At 41.2% G+C, this 17,971-nt stretch overlaps 1 protein-coding gene across 3 annotated transcripts in view; it reads left to right on the top strand.

Moving 5' to 3' along the window:
- RTTN (rotatin) overlaps positions 1 to 17,670 on the top strand; it is a 204,872-nt gene extending 187,202 nt beyond the window's left edge. For all 3 annotated transcript variants that reach the window (XM_054460788.2, XM_063653821.1, XM_063653822.1), the window contains 4 exons: positions 2,449 to 2,716; positions 14,996 to 15,099; positions 16,213 to 16,282; positions 17,238 to 17,670. In XM_054460788.2, the coding sequence (XP_054316763.1) occupies positions 2,449 to 2,716; positions 14,996 to 15,099; positions 16,213 to 16,282; positions 17,238 to 17,323 (528 nt within the window). In that variant the 3' untranslated portion in view covers positions 17,324 to 17,670. The remainder of the gene's footprint in view (positions 1 to 2,448; positions 2,717 to 14,995; positions 15,100 to 16,212; positions 16,283 to 17,237) is intronic.
- Positions 17,671 to 17,971: the final 301 nt, after the last annotated feature.

Genomic DNA, 17,971 nt, shown 5'->3' with positions numbered 1-17,971 from the left:
GGATTCCAGTTCCCAATCTAGACTTCTCATCACTGATTTTAACTTAAGGTAATTTAAAAGGGATGTAGTGAGTTAAATAAATTCTAGTACACATGTGCACTTATATTCTGTATTTAGATGTGTATAAACAGAATCCCTAATTGGGAAAATCTCTTCAAATTTGAATGTAATCAGATTATATATTACTTACTAGTATTGTAATTTGAGTGTTTCCATTTCTTTTACTTGAAGGCCAAGATAAATTGCAAAAGTTGAGAGCATTTATAAGAATTGAGTCTCCTTTTCCTCTACTGTATCTTCTCCCTGAACTCCTCAGAAGATACTTTGTTATCACCACATAAATAGAAAGATCGGTCTTTCTAAGGAAATGGAAAGATCAATCTTACCAAGGAAAAATGTTTTCAGTGGCACGTTGGAGCCAGCCTCCTACTGACTCATGAGTGTCATCTTAAATTTGCAGGAATTTTATAAAAATTCCAGTTGATGTTACATTGTTATTTTGAAATCAGCCACAGTGGGTGTATCACACCACGTAATTCAGCGAACTGTACAAATCATGGATCTTTTCTACCCTCACCATAATCAGTTGTTTATTTACCAGCACATGGCTGGATATTTTCTTCATGTATATGTTCATGTATGTCACCATATGTATATATATTTGAATATATTTTCTTCATATATGTATTCATATACATGCATCATTTCCAAAATGAGACATTCTCTTGAACTGGATATATGTGATTAGCATCCATAAGAAAGGGATTCTGCATATGTGAGAGCAGAGCGGGGGCAGTGCTTTCCACCACTTCCTTATAGAGCACGTTGGTGGGAAGCTAAGTGGGAGCACCCAGAAGGAATGTAAGTGCCAATCTCGAGTCTGGTCTGTGACTTTGAGCTGGAGACCTATTCTCTTTCAGCTTCATTTGGGTTAAACAAAATAATCTCTAAGATATGTTCAACTCTTAATCTGTTATTCTAGTGCTATACTTAAGAATATTTTGATGAAGTGTGATCAGACTCTCTTTCCAGGGATGGATTAATCAAGTCTTTTTCCTCTGCTCTAATTAGGAAATGCCTGAGAGTTCCTCTGCTGCATTAAGTAATAATGAGCCCAGACACTTGACACTTCTACTTCTTCATTACTCATCTATAGGACATAGAAAATGCAGCAGGTGCTATTGTACAACTTAGGCTCTGAAATATCCTGTTTTTTTTTTCTACCATGGTATACATCTCTACATATTCTACCTGGTGTAGGAAATTGTCTGAAAACATCTTTAGAAGCAGCAAAGAAAAAAAAAGGAGTGCTCACAGCACATTTACATTTGACGTCTACTTTATCACCCCTTGTCAGTCCCAAATCCAGCAAGGGTTGAATTTAAAAACTGTCAATTTGGCTGAGAGTAGGTGTGAGTGACAGCAAATGCAGCTGAAAGTGGGCATGTAATTTTACAGTTTACTTATTGTGTGGGTAATGTTGATAATATTTCTGTAGCTCATTTCATTCTTAATACTCAGAGTCCTTTTGTATAAAAACGTTGTTTATTTTATAGATTAAAGCCAACATCTTGATTTTGGTCTAGGAAAACCTAAGAGATAAACTGGAGTAGATTTAAACAGAGAGAGAGAAGAGTTATTCTGTGCAATCATAAAAGTTAAGTGATTGCATTTCATTTCTAAAATGTCCACCTAACTGTGGTTTCCATGCTGCCATGGGCTGCAGCTTGATGCAGCACTTCTATACTTTGCATATAGATTAGTCTAAGCAATAATTTATCATCTTTCTTATAGTTAAGGGTTTGGTGGGGTTTTTTGGAAGGGACTTTATTTGGAGGTTGAAAAGACTCTTACAGTTCAAATAATAGAGCTTTCTCATCTGTAAGAATAATAGAATGACATGTAGCCATCAGAAATTCTTAGTTGTAATGATAAGTACCTGGAATAAAGTGAATGTAAGATGTATCTATACATTTGATAAAAACAACAACAACACCTGTAGCTACAGTGATTCAAAATACCCTCACTACTTCCAGAGTTGTTAACTGGTATTCAAGACTGATTTGGATTTTTGCCTTTTTTCCTTCCATAGGGTAGCTTTTAATGAATAGCAAAATCACCAGAAGGCAGAGAGAAGAGAAAACTCAAGAGCCCTGAAATAATCTCCAAACTTAATTATCAATTCTAAATAATTACGAGTTAACTATAGTATACTTCATCCATCACGAGGAAATAATTAGCAGGAATTAAAACTTGAGCACTATTTTGTTCTTCTTACCTTTTTCACTTATACTTGGAAATAATAAGAGTATTCAGAAGGTATTAGAAAGAAGGGGAAATTAATGTAGGGGAAGAGTATATCAGAATGTTAGTTAATTGGTCACCAAGGGACTAGGAAAATAATGAAAAATATGAGAAGAAAATAATATTCTCTCTATTTATCCACAGAGTAACTTCTTACAGAACTTCCTCTCTCTAGCATTGCCGAAAGGAGGAAATAAACATCTCAGTAATCTGACTATTCTTTGGTTGAAGTTACTCCTGAATATATCATTTGGAGAAGATGGACAACAAATGATTCTGAGGCTTGATGGCTGTCTAGACTTACTAACAGAGATGAGCAAATACAAGCACAAGAGCAGCCCTTTATTGCCTCTTCTTATCTTTCATAATGTTTGCTTCAGTCCTGCTAATAAACCCAAGATCCTGGCTAATGGTAAGTATTCACACACACATACATTTATATATGTAGTTATTCATAGACTGTTCAGGTCAACACCAAATAATTTTATAAATAATTTTCTAGGCATTTATTAAGCACCCACTGTGTTCAAGGCACTGTGGAAGGCATGGGAATGAATGAGGCATGGCTTCAGCCTTCCGTGGGCTTCCAGGAGTCTCCTGAGGTTAGCAAATCATGTCATTCGCGTGCACATAGTGGACACCTGGAGGAAGGGGAGCTGTGGATGAGGGCTGCCTGGCCTTACCTTCTGCTCCCTCTCCTCTCTCCTTGCTCTTCCTCTAACTCTGGCTCCCCTCGTCTGCATCTTCAACCAAATGCTACTATGTCAATGAAGCCTCTCCGGAACCACGTGTTAATATAATAGCCCCCAACCCCTTCTTTCTGCCTTCTCTTTCCTCCTCACTATTTCCTTTCCTGGTTTTATTTCCCTCCATAGTATTATCGCCATCTGATAGACAATGTGTTTCATGTATCTGTCTATTCCTAGTCTTCCCACACTATGAAGGTAAGCTCTTATGGGGTCAGGAGGTTTTTGTCTGCTTTGTTTGTTTATGTGTAGCACCTAGAATTGTGCCTGCAAGTAGCGAGCACTCAATAAATATTTGATGATTGAGAGAGATCCTAAGCAGACCGGAGAGAGTTCAGGGCTTGAGATCAGATGGTGCAGTTAGCCTCGCAGAGACTTCATTCTCTGAGATGTAGGACAGATGGAGGCGAGGATTGGTAAGGATTCAGAAAAAAATTGAAGCAAAAAGAATCAGAAAGATCTTTTTCTGCAACCATGTGTTATCTCTGTGAGGAGTATGTGAATTTCATGGGGAGTGAGTTTTATAAAAGACATGTGTTCTAGTGAAAAACAGAAGAAGGTGGGCTCCAGACCCCTACACACCTGGTCTTGAATGCCAGCACCAGGGCATCACTCCAGTGTCGCCTGGTGCAGCCTCGCTGGGCCCAGCTTCTTCATCTATAAAAGAAGCCCACTCTTCTTGGTTTGGTAAGAATCAGTTTATAAACACACATAAAGTGCCTAGCACTATTTCTGGTACATGATAAATGTTTAAGATGGATTCATTCTCTTGTTCTTTCATGTTTTTCACTTAAACTTTTCTCAGAGGCATTTTTCTGTGAAATCAAGGGTTTTCTAAGTGTACAAAAATGATTCTTCTTACATTTTGTGGTGTATATAGTTGTGATTCTATTTTTCTGATAAGCATTCTGATAATCAACTGCTAGATACGATATAGAAAGATGTTTAAAGTTCAGTTAGCTTGTACCAGACCTAACCTTACTGTGGATTTTGCACTCTGCCTTCCGGTGGCTGCTGTGTTGATGCTGCGTTCTCTGTTGCTGCGTGATGTACATGACTGGTTTTATTTCCATCCTCTCCCACTGTATCTGCTTCAGCCCTTACATTTGTAAAATGAGGGTAATGATAATCCCTCCTTAGGGCAATGAGAGCGCCTGTGAAGGGTTTGTGACCATTCTTGGTATATAGCAGCTGCTCAGTAACATCTGATATTGTTTATTCACCTTTCTTAGAATGATTTTTTTTTCTTTGGGGACTACTTACTCCAGTTTATTATTGAGAGTTGGAAAAAGGTCAAGCTTTTTGAGAACTGAAGGAGAGAAGTCTGCATTTTTCCACTTCTAGACCCCTCTAGAATTATTTTTAGCATTTCTTTATAGTCAGCTATGCTTTTTCTCCTTCATTAGCTTAAAGCAGATGGATAAACTTTGGTGAGAAGCTTCCCCTACCCCACAGACTAGAGATCAGTGGGCTTTTCAGGCAGAGGTAAGATAAGAGACATCAGCTATGCAGTTTCTGTGTGGGACTATAAAGGGATGTCACAGGCTATGCCTGTCTTTCCACTTGGGGATCTACAGAGGAGGCCTTAGCAGAGTCAGCCAGCTTAAAAGTCTCCCAGGAAAGGCTGTCTCTGATCGGTAGCACCCACACATCTGGTTTAAATGGTCAGGAGTGGAGTGTGCAGTGGAGCTTGACCTTGCTGGTAAAAAATAGATCTGGGGCTTGGCATGGTGGCTCACAACTGTAACCCCAGCACTTTGGGAGGCCGTGGTGGGTGGATCATTTGAGGTCAAGAGTTTGAGACCAGCCTGGCCAACATGGTGAAACCTCGCCTCTACTAAAAATACAAAAATTAGCCAGGCATGGTGGCGAGCATCTTGTAGTCCCCAGCAGGAGAATTGCTTGAACCGGGGAGACGGAGGTTGCAGTGAGCCAAGATCGTGCCACTGCACTCCAGCCTGGGCAACAGAGTGAGACTCCGTCTCCAAAAAAAAACGAAAAAACAAAAAAACAAAAAGATCTGGAACATTCCTTGTTTCTGGTAATGCCAGACTAAGTCTCCTCTGAAAACAACAATAACATGCTAGACAGGCTGTATTAAAATGCACCTCAAAATAATCAAGAAACTGAAAAGATAGTGAGAAACTTCCAGTCCAGTTTTGATTGAAAGTCTTGCCCAGACAAGTAAGAATTATATAGAAAATTATTTTGCCCCAAATGCATTTGCCAAGATTGTATGCTTGGCTTTTGTTGAGGAGTATCGAGGGGTGAGAGAACAGAAGCCGTGATTCCCCAAAGTGGGGATTCTTACTGGCTATCCTGCTTGTATTAAGCTGGACCTCCAAAGAACCATTCTCTTAATACATGGATAAGTCAGAAATAAGTTGGTTTCCCAAACTTCATGAAGGAGACTGTAAAGAAAAGGAAAAAAAAATGTGAGAATGGGTACTACAGACTGCTTCTGATAGGGCTCGGCACCCAAAGTTGGCCGTGAACTTGGCTTGAGGTGTCTTCGATTGATGGTGCCTCTGGTACTTAGCAGAAAGCAAACTGCCTTGGTGATGGATGAAAGACAAGTTCATACTGGGCCTCAGGGAACCTCTACAAATAATTTTTCAAAAGCATTAACCAGTACAAAGTTAGAGACAATCAAGCACATTAGGAGACATGGCAACATGTAGTAAGAAACAGCAGAAGGATAAAAATACCAGTTTATCTGCCCAGACTTTGAATATGGGAATTACAAAGCACGAGTTTAAAAATAACTTTAATTATACCATATTTAGATAAATAAATGACAAGCTTGAAAATTTTAGGAAATGGGAAACTGACAAGTTGAAATATTTGAAAAGAACCAAACAGAACTTCAAGAACTTTACTGTGCAGTATGATAATCAGCCACATGTAGCTATTTAAATTTAAACTAATTAAAATTATTTAGTTGTACTCACTACATGTGGCTAGTGGCTATCTTATTAAATAGCAAGACATAAATATTTCCATTATTGTAGGAAGTTCTGTTTTACAACAGTAATCTAGAACTTCAGTAGCCAAAATTGAAAACTTAATATACACGTCTGACAGCAAGTTAGGTATAGCAGAGAATTTAGGAATTAGAAGATAGATTTGAAAAATATTATCCAGAATGCAGCAGAGAAAGCTAAAAAGACGAGAAGGGATTAAAAGAATCAAAGGTAAGTGACACAGCAGATGTATCAAGACAGTCTTTGTGTTTAATGAAGTGTCCTAGGAGAATGGGAGAGGAAATATTTGAAGAAATGGTGGGTAAAAATTTTAAGAACTTTTCTAAGACATTAATGTCACCATAACTGACAACTCACTGTAATTACCAAACTGACATCCCTGAACTTATAATTAAACCAATTATATTAAGAAGGTAATATTCAAAGCTCATTACTTTCTCATTATTTACATTTTACTACCGTATATTCACTTTAGGTTATTTAAATATTTATATGAGAGTTCAGACTTACTTGTTAAACTCAAAATTGTTTTATTGCTTTGTTATATGCATGTTTCACAATAACATTTGTTTTGTTAAAAAAGTCAATCCACTTGCATGATCAGAAGGGCCCACCACATTAATTGACACACACACACACACACACACACACACACAGTACTTTATTAAAAATGCTTTAAGAGATAGCAGCTGGTTGAAGGAGTTATAAACTTACTTAGATCACTGGAGTTATATATTCTGAGTGTTTGAGACAACATTTAAAAACATCACTTGAAGCTACTCAGATGGAACATAAGGAAATCACCCTCCCATTTAATAAGGGGACATTTGATGTGCCCTGATGAGTAGCACTTGCAGCCATAACCTCATGTGATAAATTGCATGTGCAAGCTACGTACATGGCTTGGTTCTGGGTAGGTTATGATACAGGAAAACCAAAGGGCATCAGATAGTGCAGATGAGGTGTTCAGGGAGTCGGCTGCAGCATGCCCGAAACATCACTGCACCTGCCTTTCACATTGTCCTGATGCACATTTCCAGTTCACTTTAGGGAGCAGCTTTTTTTGTTTTGTTTTTGTTAAATATTTAAAATCCCTTAAAATAAAAAAATTGAATTATATAGACAAAATTTTTGTTTATTTTATTCTGGAATCTTTCACACAATGAATATTTATTGAGCTCCTAAAATACACTAGCATTGTGGTTGGTCTAATACCAGTGAGCAGACACTGCCATCTAACTAATACCAGTGAGCAGACGCTGCCCTGTAACTAATACCAGTGAGTAGACATTGCCCTCTAACCAATACCAGTGAGCAGACGCTGCCTTCTAACCAGTACCAGTGAGCAGATGCTGCCCTGTAACTAATACCAGTGAGCAGACACTGCCCTCTAACCAGTACCAGTGAGCAGACACTGTGCTGTAACTAATACCAGTGAGCAGATGCTGCCCTCTAACAAATACCAGTGAGCAGACACTGCCCTCTAACCAATACCAATGAGCAGATGCTGCGCTCTATCTAACACCAGTGAGCAGACGCTGCCCTGTAACCAATACCAGTGAGCAGACGCTGCCCTGTAACCAATACCAGTGAGCAGACGCTGCCCTGTAACCAATACCAGTGAGCAGACGCTGCCCTGTAACCAATACCAGTGAGCAGACGCTGCCCTGTAACCAATACCAGTGAGCAGACGCTGCCCTGTAACCAATACCAGTGAGCAGACGCTGCCCTGTAACCAATACCAGTGAGCAGACGCTGCCCTGTAACCAATACCAGTGAGCAGACGCTGCCCTGTAACCAATACCAGTGAGCAGACGCTGCCCTGTAACCAATACCAGTGAGCAGACGCTGCCCTGTAACCAATACCAGTGAGCAGACGCTGCCCTGTAACCAATACCAGTGAGCAGACGCTGCCCTGTAACCAATACCAGTGAGCAGACGCTGCCCTGTAACCAATACCAGTGAGCAGACGCTGCCCTGTAACCAATACCAGTGAGCAGACGCTGCCCTGTAACCAATACCAGTGAGCAGACGCTGCCCTGTAACCAATACCAGTGAGCAGACGCTGCCCTGTAACCAATACCAGTGAGCAGACGCTGCCCTGTAACCAATACCAGTGAGCAGACGCTGCCCTGTAACCAATACCAGTGAGCAGACGCTGCCCTGTAACCAATACCAGTGAGCAGACGCTGCCCTGTAACCAATACCAGTGAGCAGACGCTGCCCTGTAACCAATACCAGTGAGCAGACGCTGCCCTGTAACCAATACCAGTGAGCAGACGCTGCCCTGTAACCAATACCAGTGAGCAGACGCTGCCCTGTAACCAATACCAGTGAGCAGACGCTGCCCTGTAACCAATACCAGTGAGCAGACGCTGCCCTGTAACCAATACCAGTGAGCAGACGCTGCCCTGTAACCAATACCAGTGAGCAGACGCTGCCCTGTAACCAATACCAGTGAGCAGACGCTGCCCTCTAACCAATACCAGTGAGCAGACGCTGCCCTCTAACCAATACCAGTGAGCAGACGCTGCCCTCTATCTAACACCAGTGAGCAGACGCTGCCCTCTATCTAACACCAGTGAGCAGACGCTGCCGTGTAACCAATACCAGTGAACAGACGCTGCCCTCTAACCAATACCAGTGAGCAGACGCTGCCCTGTAACTAATACCAGTGAGCAGACGCTGCCCTGTAACTAATACCAGTGAGCAGACGCTGCCCTCTAACCAATATCAGTGAGCAGACGCTGCCCTCTAACACCAGTGAGCAGACGCTGCCCTCTAACCAATACCAGTGAGCAGACGCTGCCCTCTATCTAACACCAGTGAGCAGACGCTGCCCTCTAACCAATACCAGTGAGCAGACGCTGCCCTCTATCTAACACCAGTGAGCAGATGCTGCCCTCTATCTAACACCAGTGAGCAGACGCTGCCCTCTAACCAATACCAGTGAGCAGACGCTGCCCTCTAACCAATACCAGTGAACAGACGCTGCCCTGTAACTAATACCAGTGAGCAGACGCTGCCCTCTAACCAATATCAGTGAGCAGACGCTGCCCTCTATCTAACACCAGTGAGCAGACGCTGCCCTCTAACCAATACCAGTGAGCAGACGCTGCCCTCTATCTAACACCAGTGAGCAGATGCTGCCCTCTATCTAACACCAGTGAGCAGACGCTGCCCTCTAACCAATACCAGTGAACAGACGCTGCCCTCTAACCAATACCAGTGAACAGACGCTGCCCTCTAACCAATACCAGTGAGCAGACGCTGCCCTCTAACCAATACCAGTGAGCAGACGCTGCCCTCTATCTAACACCAATGAGCCGACGCTGCCCTCTATCTAACACCAGTGAGCAGACGCTGCCCTCTAACCAATACCAGTGAACAGACGCTGCCCTCTAACCAATACCAGTGAGCAGATGCTGCCCTCTAACCAATACCAGTGAGCAGATGCTGCCCTGTAACTAATACCAGTGAGCAGACGCTGTCCTCTAACCAATATCAGTGAGCAGACACTGCCCTCTATCTAACACCAGTGAGCAGACGCTGCCCTCTGTCTAACACCAGTGAGCAGACGCTGCCCTGTAACCAATACCAGTGAGCAGACGCTGCCCTCTGTCTAACACCAGTGAGCAGACGCTGCCCTCTAACCAATACCAGTGAGCAGATGCTATACTCACAGACCCTGCCCTTGAATCTTTTCCTGTTTTAGTACCCTTTATTTCTTTATCTTGCCTGATTGCCCTGGCCAGAAGTTCCAATACTGTGTTGAATAGGAGTGGTAAGAGATGGCATCCTTGTCTTGTGCTGGTTTTCAAAGGGAATGTTTCTAGCTTTTGCCCATTCAGTGTGATATTGGCGGTGGGTTTGTCATAAATAGCTCTTATTATTTTGAGATATGTTGCATCAATACCTAGTTTATTGAGAGTTTTTTGCATGAAGGGGTGTTGAATTTTTTTGAAGGCCTTTCTGCATCTGTTGAGATAGTCATGTGGTTTTTGTCATTGGTTCTGTTTATGTGATGAGATTACGTTTATTGATTTGCGTATGTTGAACCAGCCTTGCATCCCAGGGATGAAGCTGACTTGATCTTGGTGCATAAGCTTTTTGACATGCTGTTGGATTCAGTTTGCCAGTATTTTATTGAGGATCTTCACATCGATGTTCATCAGGGATATTGGCCTGAAATTTTCTTTTTTTGTATGTGTCTCTGCCAGGTTTTGGTATCAGGATGATGCTGGCCTCATAAAATGAGTTAGAGAAGATTCCTTCTTTTTCCATTGATTGGAATAGTTTCAGAAGGAATGGTACCAGCTCCTCTTTGTATGCCTGGTAGAATTCGGCTGTGAATCCATCTGGTCCTGGGCTTTTTTTGGTTGGTAGGCTATTAATTACTGCCTCAATTTCAGAACTTATTATTGATCTATTCTGGGATTTGACTTCTTCCTAGTTTAGTTTTGGCAGGGTATATGTGTCCAGGAAATTATCCATTTCTTCTAGATTTTCTAGTTTATTTGCACAGAGGTGTTTATACTATTCTCTGATGGTAGTTTATGTTTCTGTGGGATCAGTGGTGATCTCCCCTTTATCATTTTTTATTGTGTCTATTTGATTCTTCTCTCTTTCTTCTTTATTAATCTGGCTAGCGATCTATTTTGTTAATCTTTTCAAAAAACCAGCTCCTGGATTCATTGATTCTTTGAAGGGTTTTTCGTGTCTCTCTCTCCTTCAGTTCTGCTCTGATCTTAGTTATTTCTTGTCTTCTGCAAGCTTTTGAATTTGTTTGCTGTTGCTTCTCTAGTTCTTTTAATTGTGATGTTAGGGTGTTGATTTTAGATCTTTCCCCTTTCACCTGTGAGCATTTTATGCTATAAATTTCCCTCTAAACACTCCTTTAGCTGTGTCCCAGAGATTCTGGTATATTGTGTCTTTGTTCTCTTTGGTTTCAAAGAACTGATTTATTTCTGCCTTAATTGTGTTATTTACCCAGTAGTCATTCAGGAGCAGGTTGTTCAGTTTCCATGTAGTTGTGTGGTTTTGAGTGAGTTTCTTAGTCCTGAGTTCTAATTTGATTGCACTGTGCTGTGAGAGACTGTTTGTTATGATTTCAGTTCTTTGGCATTTGCTGAGGAGTGTTTTACTTCCAAGTATGTGGTCAGTTTTAGAATAAGTGCAATGTGGTGCTGAGAAGAATGTATACTCTGTTGATTTGGGGTGGAGAGTTCTGTAGATGTCTGTTAGGTCCACTTGGCTCAGAGTTGAGTTCAAGTCCTGAATGTCCTTGTTAATTTTCTGTCTTGTTGATGTGTCTAATATTGACAGTGGGGTGTTGAAGTCTCCCATGATTATTGTGTGCGAGTCTAAGTCTCTTTTTAGGTCTCTAAGAACTTGCTGTATGAATCTGGGTGCTCCTGTATTGGGTGCATATATATTTAGGATAGTCAGTTCTATTTGTTGCATTGATCCCTTTACCATTATGTAATGCCCTTCTTTTTCTTTTTTGATCTTTGTTGGTTTAAAGTCTTTTTTATCAGAGACTAAGATTGCCACCTCTGCTTTTTTTTCCCCCCTTGCCATTTGCTTAGTAAATCTTCCTCCATCCCTTTATTTTGAGCCTATGTGTGTCTTTGCACATGAGATGGGTCTCCTGAATACAGCACATCAATGGGTCTTGGCACTTTATCCAATTTGCCAGTCTGTGTCTTTTAATTGGGGCATTCAGCCCGTTTACATTTAAGGTTAATATTGTTATGTGTGAATTTGATCCTGTCATTATGATGCTAGCTAGTTATTTTTTACCAGTTAGTTGATGCAGTTTCTTCATAGAATCAATGTTCTTTACAATTTGATATGTTTTTGCAGTGGCTGATACTGGTTTTTCCTTTCCATATTTAGTGCTTCCTTCAGGAGCTCTTGTAAGGTAGGGCTGCTGGTGACAAAATCTCTCAGCATTTGCTTTTCTGTAAAGGATTTTATTTATTTTTCACTTATGAAGCTTAGTATGGCTGGATATGAAACTCTGGGTTGAAAATTATTTTCTTGGGCCAGGCACAGTGGCTCACACCTGTAATCCCAGCCTTTTGGGAGGCCGAGGTGGGCAGATCATGAGATCCAGAGTCTGAGACCAGCCTGGCCCATATGGTGAAACCCTGTCTCTATTAAAAATACAAAAAAATTAGCCAGGTGTGGTGGTGCCCACCTGTCATCCTGGCTACTCGGGAGGCTGAGACAGAAGAATTGCTTAAACCTGGTAGGCGAAGGTTGTAGTGAGCCGAGATCTCACACACGGCACTCCAGCCTGGGAGACAGAGCAAGACTCCATCCCTCTCCCCCCCAAAAAAAGAAAAGATAAATTCTTTAAGAATGTTTGATTTTGGCCCCCAGTCTCTTTTGACTTATACGGTTTCTGCAGAGAGATCTGCTGTTAGCCTGATGGGCTTCCCTTGGTGGGTAATCTGACCTTTCTCTCTGGCTGCCCTTAACATTTTTTCCTTCATTTCAACCTTGGTGAATTTGATGATTATGTGTCTTGGGGTTGCTCTTCTCGAGGAGTGTCTTTGTGGTGTTCTCTGTATTTCCTGAATTTGAATGTTGGACTGTCTTGCTAGGTTGGGGAAGTTCTCTTGCATAATATCCTGAAGAGTGTTTTCCAGCTTGGTTCCATTTTTTCCCATCACTCTCAGGTACACCAATCAAACATAGGTTTCTTCTTTTCACATAGTCCCATATTTCTTGGAGGCTTTGTTCATTCCTTTTTTTTTCTTTTTCTCTAATCTTGTCTTCACGCTTTATTTCATTAAGTTGATCTTCAATCTCTGACATCCTTTCTTCTGATTCATCGATTTCGCTATTGATACTTGTATATGCTTCACAAAGTTCTCGTGCTGTGTTTTTCAGCTCCATCAGGTCATTTATGTTCTTCTTTAAACGGGTTATTCTAGTTAGCATTTCCTGTAACCTTTTATCAAGGTTCTTAGCTTCCTTGCATTGGGTTAGAACATGCTTCTTTAGCTCGGAGGAGTTTGTTATTACCCACCTTCTGAAGCCTGCTTCTGTCACTTCGTCAGACTCATTCTCCATCCAATTTTGTTCCCTTGCTGGTGAGGAGTTGTGATCCTTTGGAAGAGAAGAGTTATTCTGATTTTGGGAATTTTCATCCTTTTTGCACTGGGTTTTCCTCATTTTCGTGGATTGATCTACCTTTGGTCTTTGATGTTGGTGACCATCGGATGGGGTTTTTGTGTGGACGTCCTTTTTGTTGATGTTGATGCTATTCCTTTCTGTTTGTTAGTTTTTTTCCTAACAGGCCCCTCTGCTGCAGGTCTTTGGGAGTTGGCTGGAGGTCCACTTCTGCCCCTGTTTGCCTAGGTATCACCAGCGGAGGCTACAGAATAGCAGGTTGCTGCCTGCTCCTTCCTCTGGAAGCTTTGTCCCAGAGGGCACCCCCCAGATGCCAGCTGGAGCTCTGCTGTATGATGTGTCTGTCGACACCTGTTGGGAGGTGTCTCCCAGTCAGGAGGCATGAACGTCAGGGACCCACTTGAGGAGGCAGTCTGTCCATTAGCAGAGCTTGAGCACTGTGCTGGGAGGTCTACTGCTCTCTTCAGAGACAGCAGGCAGGAACATTTAAGTCTGCTGAAGCTGCGCCCACAGCCGCCCCTTCCCCCAGGTGCTCTGTCCTAGGGAGGTGGGAGTTTTATCTATAAGCCCCTGACTGGGGCTGCTGCCTTTCTTTCGGAGAGGAGGAATCTAGAGAGGCAGTTTGGGTACAGCGTCTTTGCCGAGCTGTGGTGGGCTCTGCCCAGTTTGAACTTCCCAGTGGCTTCGTTTACACTGTGAGGGGGAAACCGGCTACTTAAGCCTCATTAATGGTGGACACCCCTCTCCCCACCAAGCTCGAGCGTCCCAGGTCGACTTCAGACTGCTGTGATGGCAGTGAGAATTTGAAGCCAGTGGATCTTAGCTTGCTGGGCTCCATGGGTGTGGGATCTGTTGAGCTAGGCCATTTGGCACCCTGGCTTCAGCCCCCTTTCCAGGGGACTGAACAGTTCTGTCTCGCTGGCATTGCAGGCACTACTGAGGTATGAAAAATCTCCTGCAGCTGGCTTGGTGTCTGCCCAAATGGCCGCCCAGCTTTGTGCTTGAAACCCTGGGCCCTGGTGGTGTAGGCACCCAAGGGAATCTCCTGGTCTGCAGGCTGCAAAGACCGTGGGAAAAGCGTAGTATCTGGGCCGGAATGCACCGTTCCTCGGGGCACGGTTTCTCACAGCTTCCGTTGGCTAAGGGAGGGAGATCCCCCACCCTTTGTGATTTCTGGGTGAGGCGACACCCCACCCTACTTTGGCTCGCCCTTCATGGGCTGCACCCATCGTCTAACCAGTCCCAGTGAGACGAGCCGGGTACCTCAGTTGGAAATGCAGAAATCACCCGCCTTCTGCATTGATCTCACTGGAAGCTGCAGACCGGAGCTGTTCCTATTCAGCCATCTTGCCAGCCACCCTAGTCATTTTTAAAAGCATCAACCAGTGTGATATTTGATTATCATTTTTATATAGTAGCTCATGCTATTGATATGTTTGTATGATAGTCTTTATAATTTATCATGAAAGCAGATCTGTTTTTCTGCCTGCCAAAATGTTAGCTGTAATTGAGTAACTCATTAATGTAACTAATTGTATACTTATTTTTGCACACTTGTGGTCTTTAAATGAATGTGCCTTTTCTTGAATTCCGGCCGCTTCAGTGTCTTTGACCTTTCTGTGCCTGACATGAAAACAATGTTTTGAGGTTGTCCTCCCACGTACCACACGGCATAAAAGATTGGTTTTGCCATAGTCTAGTGATAGCAGCTTTATGTGTGCACTCTAATGGGAAAAGGGGGGTGTCTGACTAGTCCAAGATAACAATACAATGCAGTGTCTGGGACGGAACCTTTTTAAAATATATGTTCATTTTTAGAAAAAGTCATTACTGTGCTTGCTGCCTGTCTGGAAAGTGAGAATCAAAATGCTCAGAGGATTGGAGCAGCTGCGCTTTGGGCTCTGATATACAATTATCAGAAGGTCAGTTTTAAAAATCATTGTTACACCTGGGGAGCAAACAACGAGTTATAACCCAGGTATAAACTCTTAGGATACATCCAAAGGTGTCAAGAGTTACAGCAAAAGAAAAAAGACAAAATCAAAGACCCATGTTCCCTTTGCTCATTCATACAATTAGTAAACCATCAGTTGAAATCTTTTTGTTTAATCATTTCAACAGAATGTCTCAGTTTAGAAGAGAGTCTCTGAACTGACTTTTTCCTCTTAATTTAAATTGATTTACTGTATTATTGCAATTTTAGTATAGATTGTTTCTTCTAAAAGATGTATCAAGGGAAAACACATCTTAAAGTAAAACTGAGTAACAAAAGTTTTATCCAATTGTACAATTCCCCTTTCTCTAGCTCAGTTCTTGTAAGACTGCAGCACAAAGCCTGCTCTGAGAAAAGGGCAGGCAACGTGGAGATTTGTGTTCTACTCTTTCTCTGGCCTTTGGACTTCTGCTTTATTGCAGACATCTCATTCCCAAGAGAAATACCCATAAGTATCTAGTGATTAAATAGTAGCCAAGTGACAGTGTTAGGATAGACAGCCATCCTAGAACGGTGTTCTCTCAGCTGACTGTCTCTGCCTGGGCTAGTTTTCCCCCTGCTGGCCAGAGTTACGTACACAAGGACAAGAGGCTGTTGTTTTCTTTCTCACCTGGGTATCCCCAGAGCTTAGCACAGGATTTGGCACTTTGTAGTTACTCCATAAATATTTGTTGGCCAACTGCTAACATTTGGTATACGTGATCAGAAATCTGAGGTTCGAGGGAATATGAAAAACTGAAACCAAGTTTGACTAGTTTAAAATAGCAAATTGAGATTGGGGGAGAAGGAGTAAAAGAGAAGGGAAGAAAGAAAATGGGAATAGAGAAAGAATCAAGTTAGATAAGAGGATATGGGCAAGACTTCAGAATGTGCAAGGGGATTGGCTCAATAGGATGTATTATACTAAGATAGAACTCTCTAGTTATATTATTATATTTCATAATATTCTGTTTAATACTGTAGTTAGCAATGGGCAGAATTAGTGTTTTGCTATCATGATCCATAACACATGGCAAGAAACCTAATTAATGGATTGTTCTAGGCAAAAACAGCTTTGAAAAGCCCATCAGTAAAAAGAAGAGTGGATGAAGCATACTCCTTAGCAAAGAAAAGTAAGTTGCAATAAGAAAGAGATTATAGTTAAACCTGGAAGCTATTAAGTGAATTTTCTGATTAATGAGATATTTGGACAGGCCACAGCAAAATGGCATTGTAAAATGTGCCAATATTCAGTATGTGCTTTAATTATATCATTTTTAAAAATAATAAAATAGATGAAGGTTTAAGATGTGATCGCTTCTAAAAATGCATCTATGATCTTCGTCTTATTTTTGTACTAAATTTTCTTTGCCAACAGTGACCACTGTGCTGAAGTATGTTCTTAGTGATAAGAACTGGCCCAATTAGAATTAACTGTGAGCAGAAAACTTGGATCTAACGTCAGGGAGCTGGAGGACAGTCTTCCAAGAATTGATCCTGTTACCCTTATATCCACGTTTCCCTGTGATGTGGTCACAATACTAGAGACGGTTTTCTTTTCAAAGCACATTATTCATTTTTAGTGACATCAAATTTCAGTGAGCGTTATTCTCTGAACATTTTTTATGCTAAAACACTGAATTGTGTCTTTCCTGTACTGTAATATATCTGTTGGTTATTTGTGTTTTTATAGCCTGATTTTTTTTAAGCAGGGGAGGTTTTAGTTTGTTTTAGCTGTGACCATGAATTTCTGGAGCTAGTGAAGTTAAAGTTTATGCTTTAGGAAGGATGGTACATAAAAAATGAGTAATGGCATTCATTTGGAATTATAGTTAATGGTATCCATTATGGGGGGTACTTTTTAAAAAATACTCTGGGTAAGCTGTTAATTTAAAAAATGTATTAATTTTGTAACTTGTTTGTTTTTTAAAAAATGCAGAATATTCTGGAATGCTATTACATCAAGAACTTAGAGCTTTAAATTATATATAAATCCTGTTCATATGTATTTGTTTATGTTTGTGCCTCTTAAGTGTAGAACCAAGTTTCGTAAACTAGTATTTCTGTACTCTTATTTTTCTATCTCAGCTTTCCCAAACTCAGAAGCAAACCCTCTAAATGCCTATTACTTGAAATGTCTTGAAAACCTCGTGCAACTCCTTAATTCTTCCTGAGTGCCATGAGATGCTACACCTTGAAGCTGACAGTCATCAACAGGGGAGCTAAAGTTGAAGCCAGCTGTGTGTAGCAGCTGTTACCTGAAGACATGCTACCTCTCTACAAAGTGTTGATCCCCTTCTTTCCCATCAGAGAGAGAACTGGTGATACTCCAACACTGTCCAGTCGTGGCAGCTCTCCAGAAGTAATAGCAGCTGACAAGTTTCTGTGCCTTTTCCTTTCTGTTGAAAAGGCATAGAAAGTTCTGGGAACATAAACATTTTTACCCTTTTCTATGCCATTTATTTTGTAAAAATCCTATTTAACAGTTATTTAATAAAACAATATTTTTAGAAACTAAAAATTGACTAATAATTGCTGCTTACAGACTTTTATCAGTCTCATGAATATTAATTTTAGGAATTGAAATAAGACATTGTGTCCTGGTTGTTTCTCTCTTTTTTTAAATTTTAACTGATGTAAAATTTGGCTCTGTCAGTACAAATCCTTATTTTCAAAACTTTCTGTTATCCAGAGCATCCACACTGGAAAAGGGCTGTGTAGAAGTAAGTGTGCATTATTTGTAAAGGGCTGTGTGGAAGTAAGTGTACATGATTTGTAAGTAGCTTTCTTGGGCAAGTTTTAGTGATGTTATCTTCTTTCTA

The sequence above is a fragment of the Pongo pygmaeus genome, chromosome 17 (assembly GCF_028885625.2).
Source record: "Pongo pygmaeus isolate AG05252 chromosome 17, NHGRI_mPonPyg2-v2.0_pri, whole genome shotgun sequence".
Lineage (NCBI taxonomy): Eukaryota > Metazoa > Chordata > Mammalia > Primates > Hominidae > Pongo > Pongo pygmaeus.
This window is presented reverse-complemented; position numbering and strand designations above follow the sequence as displayed.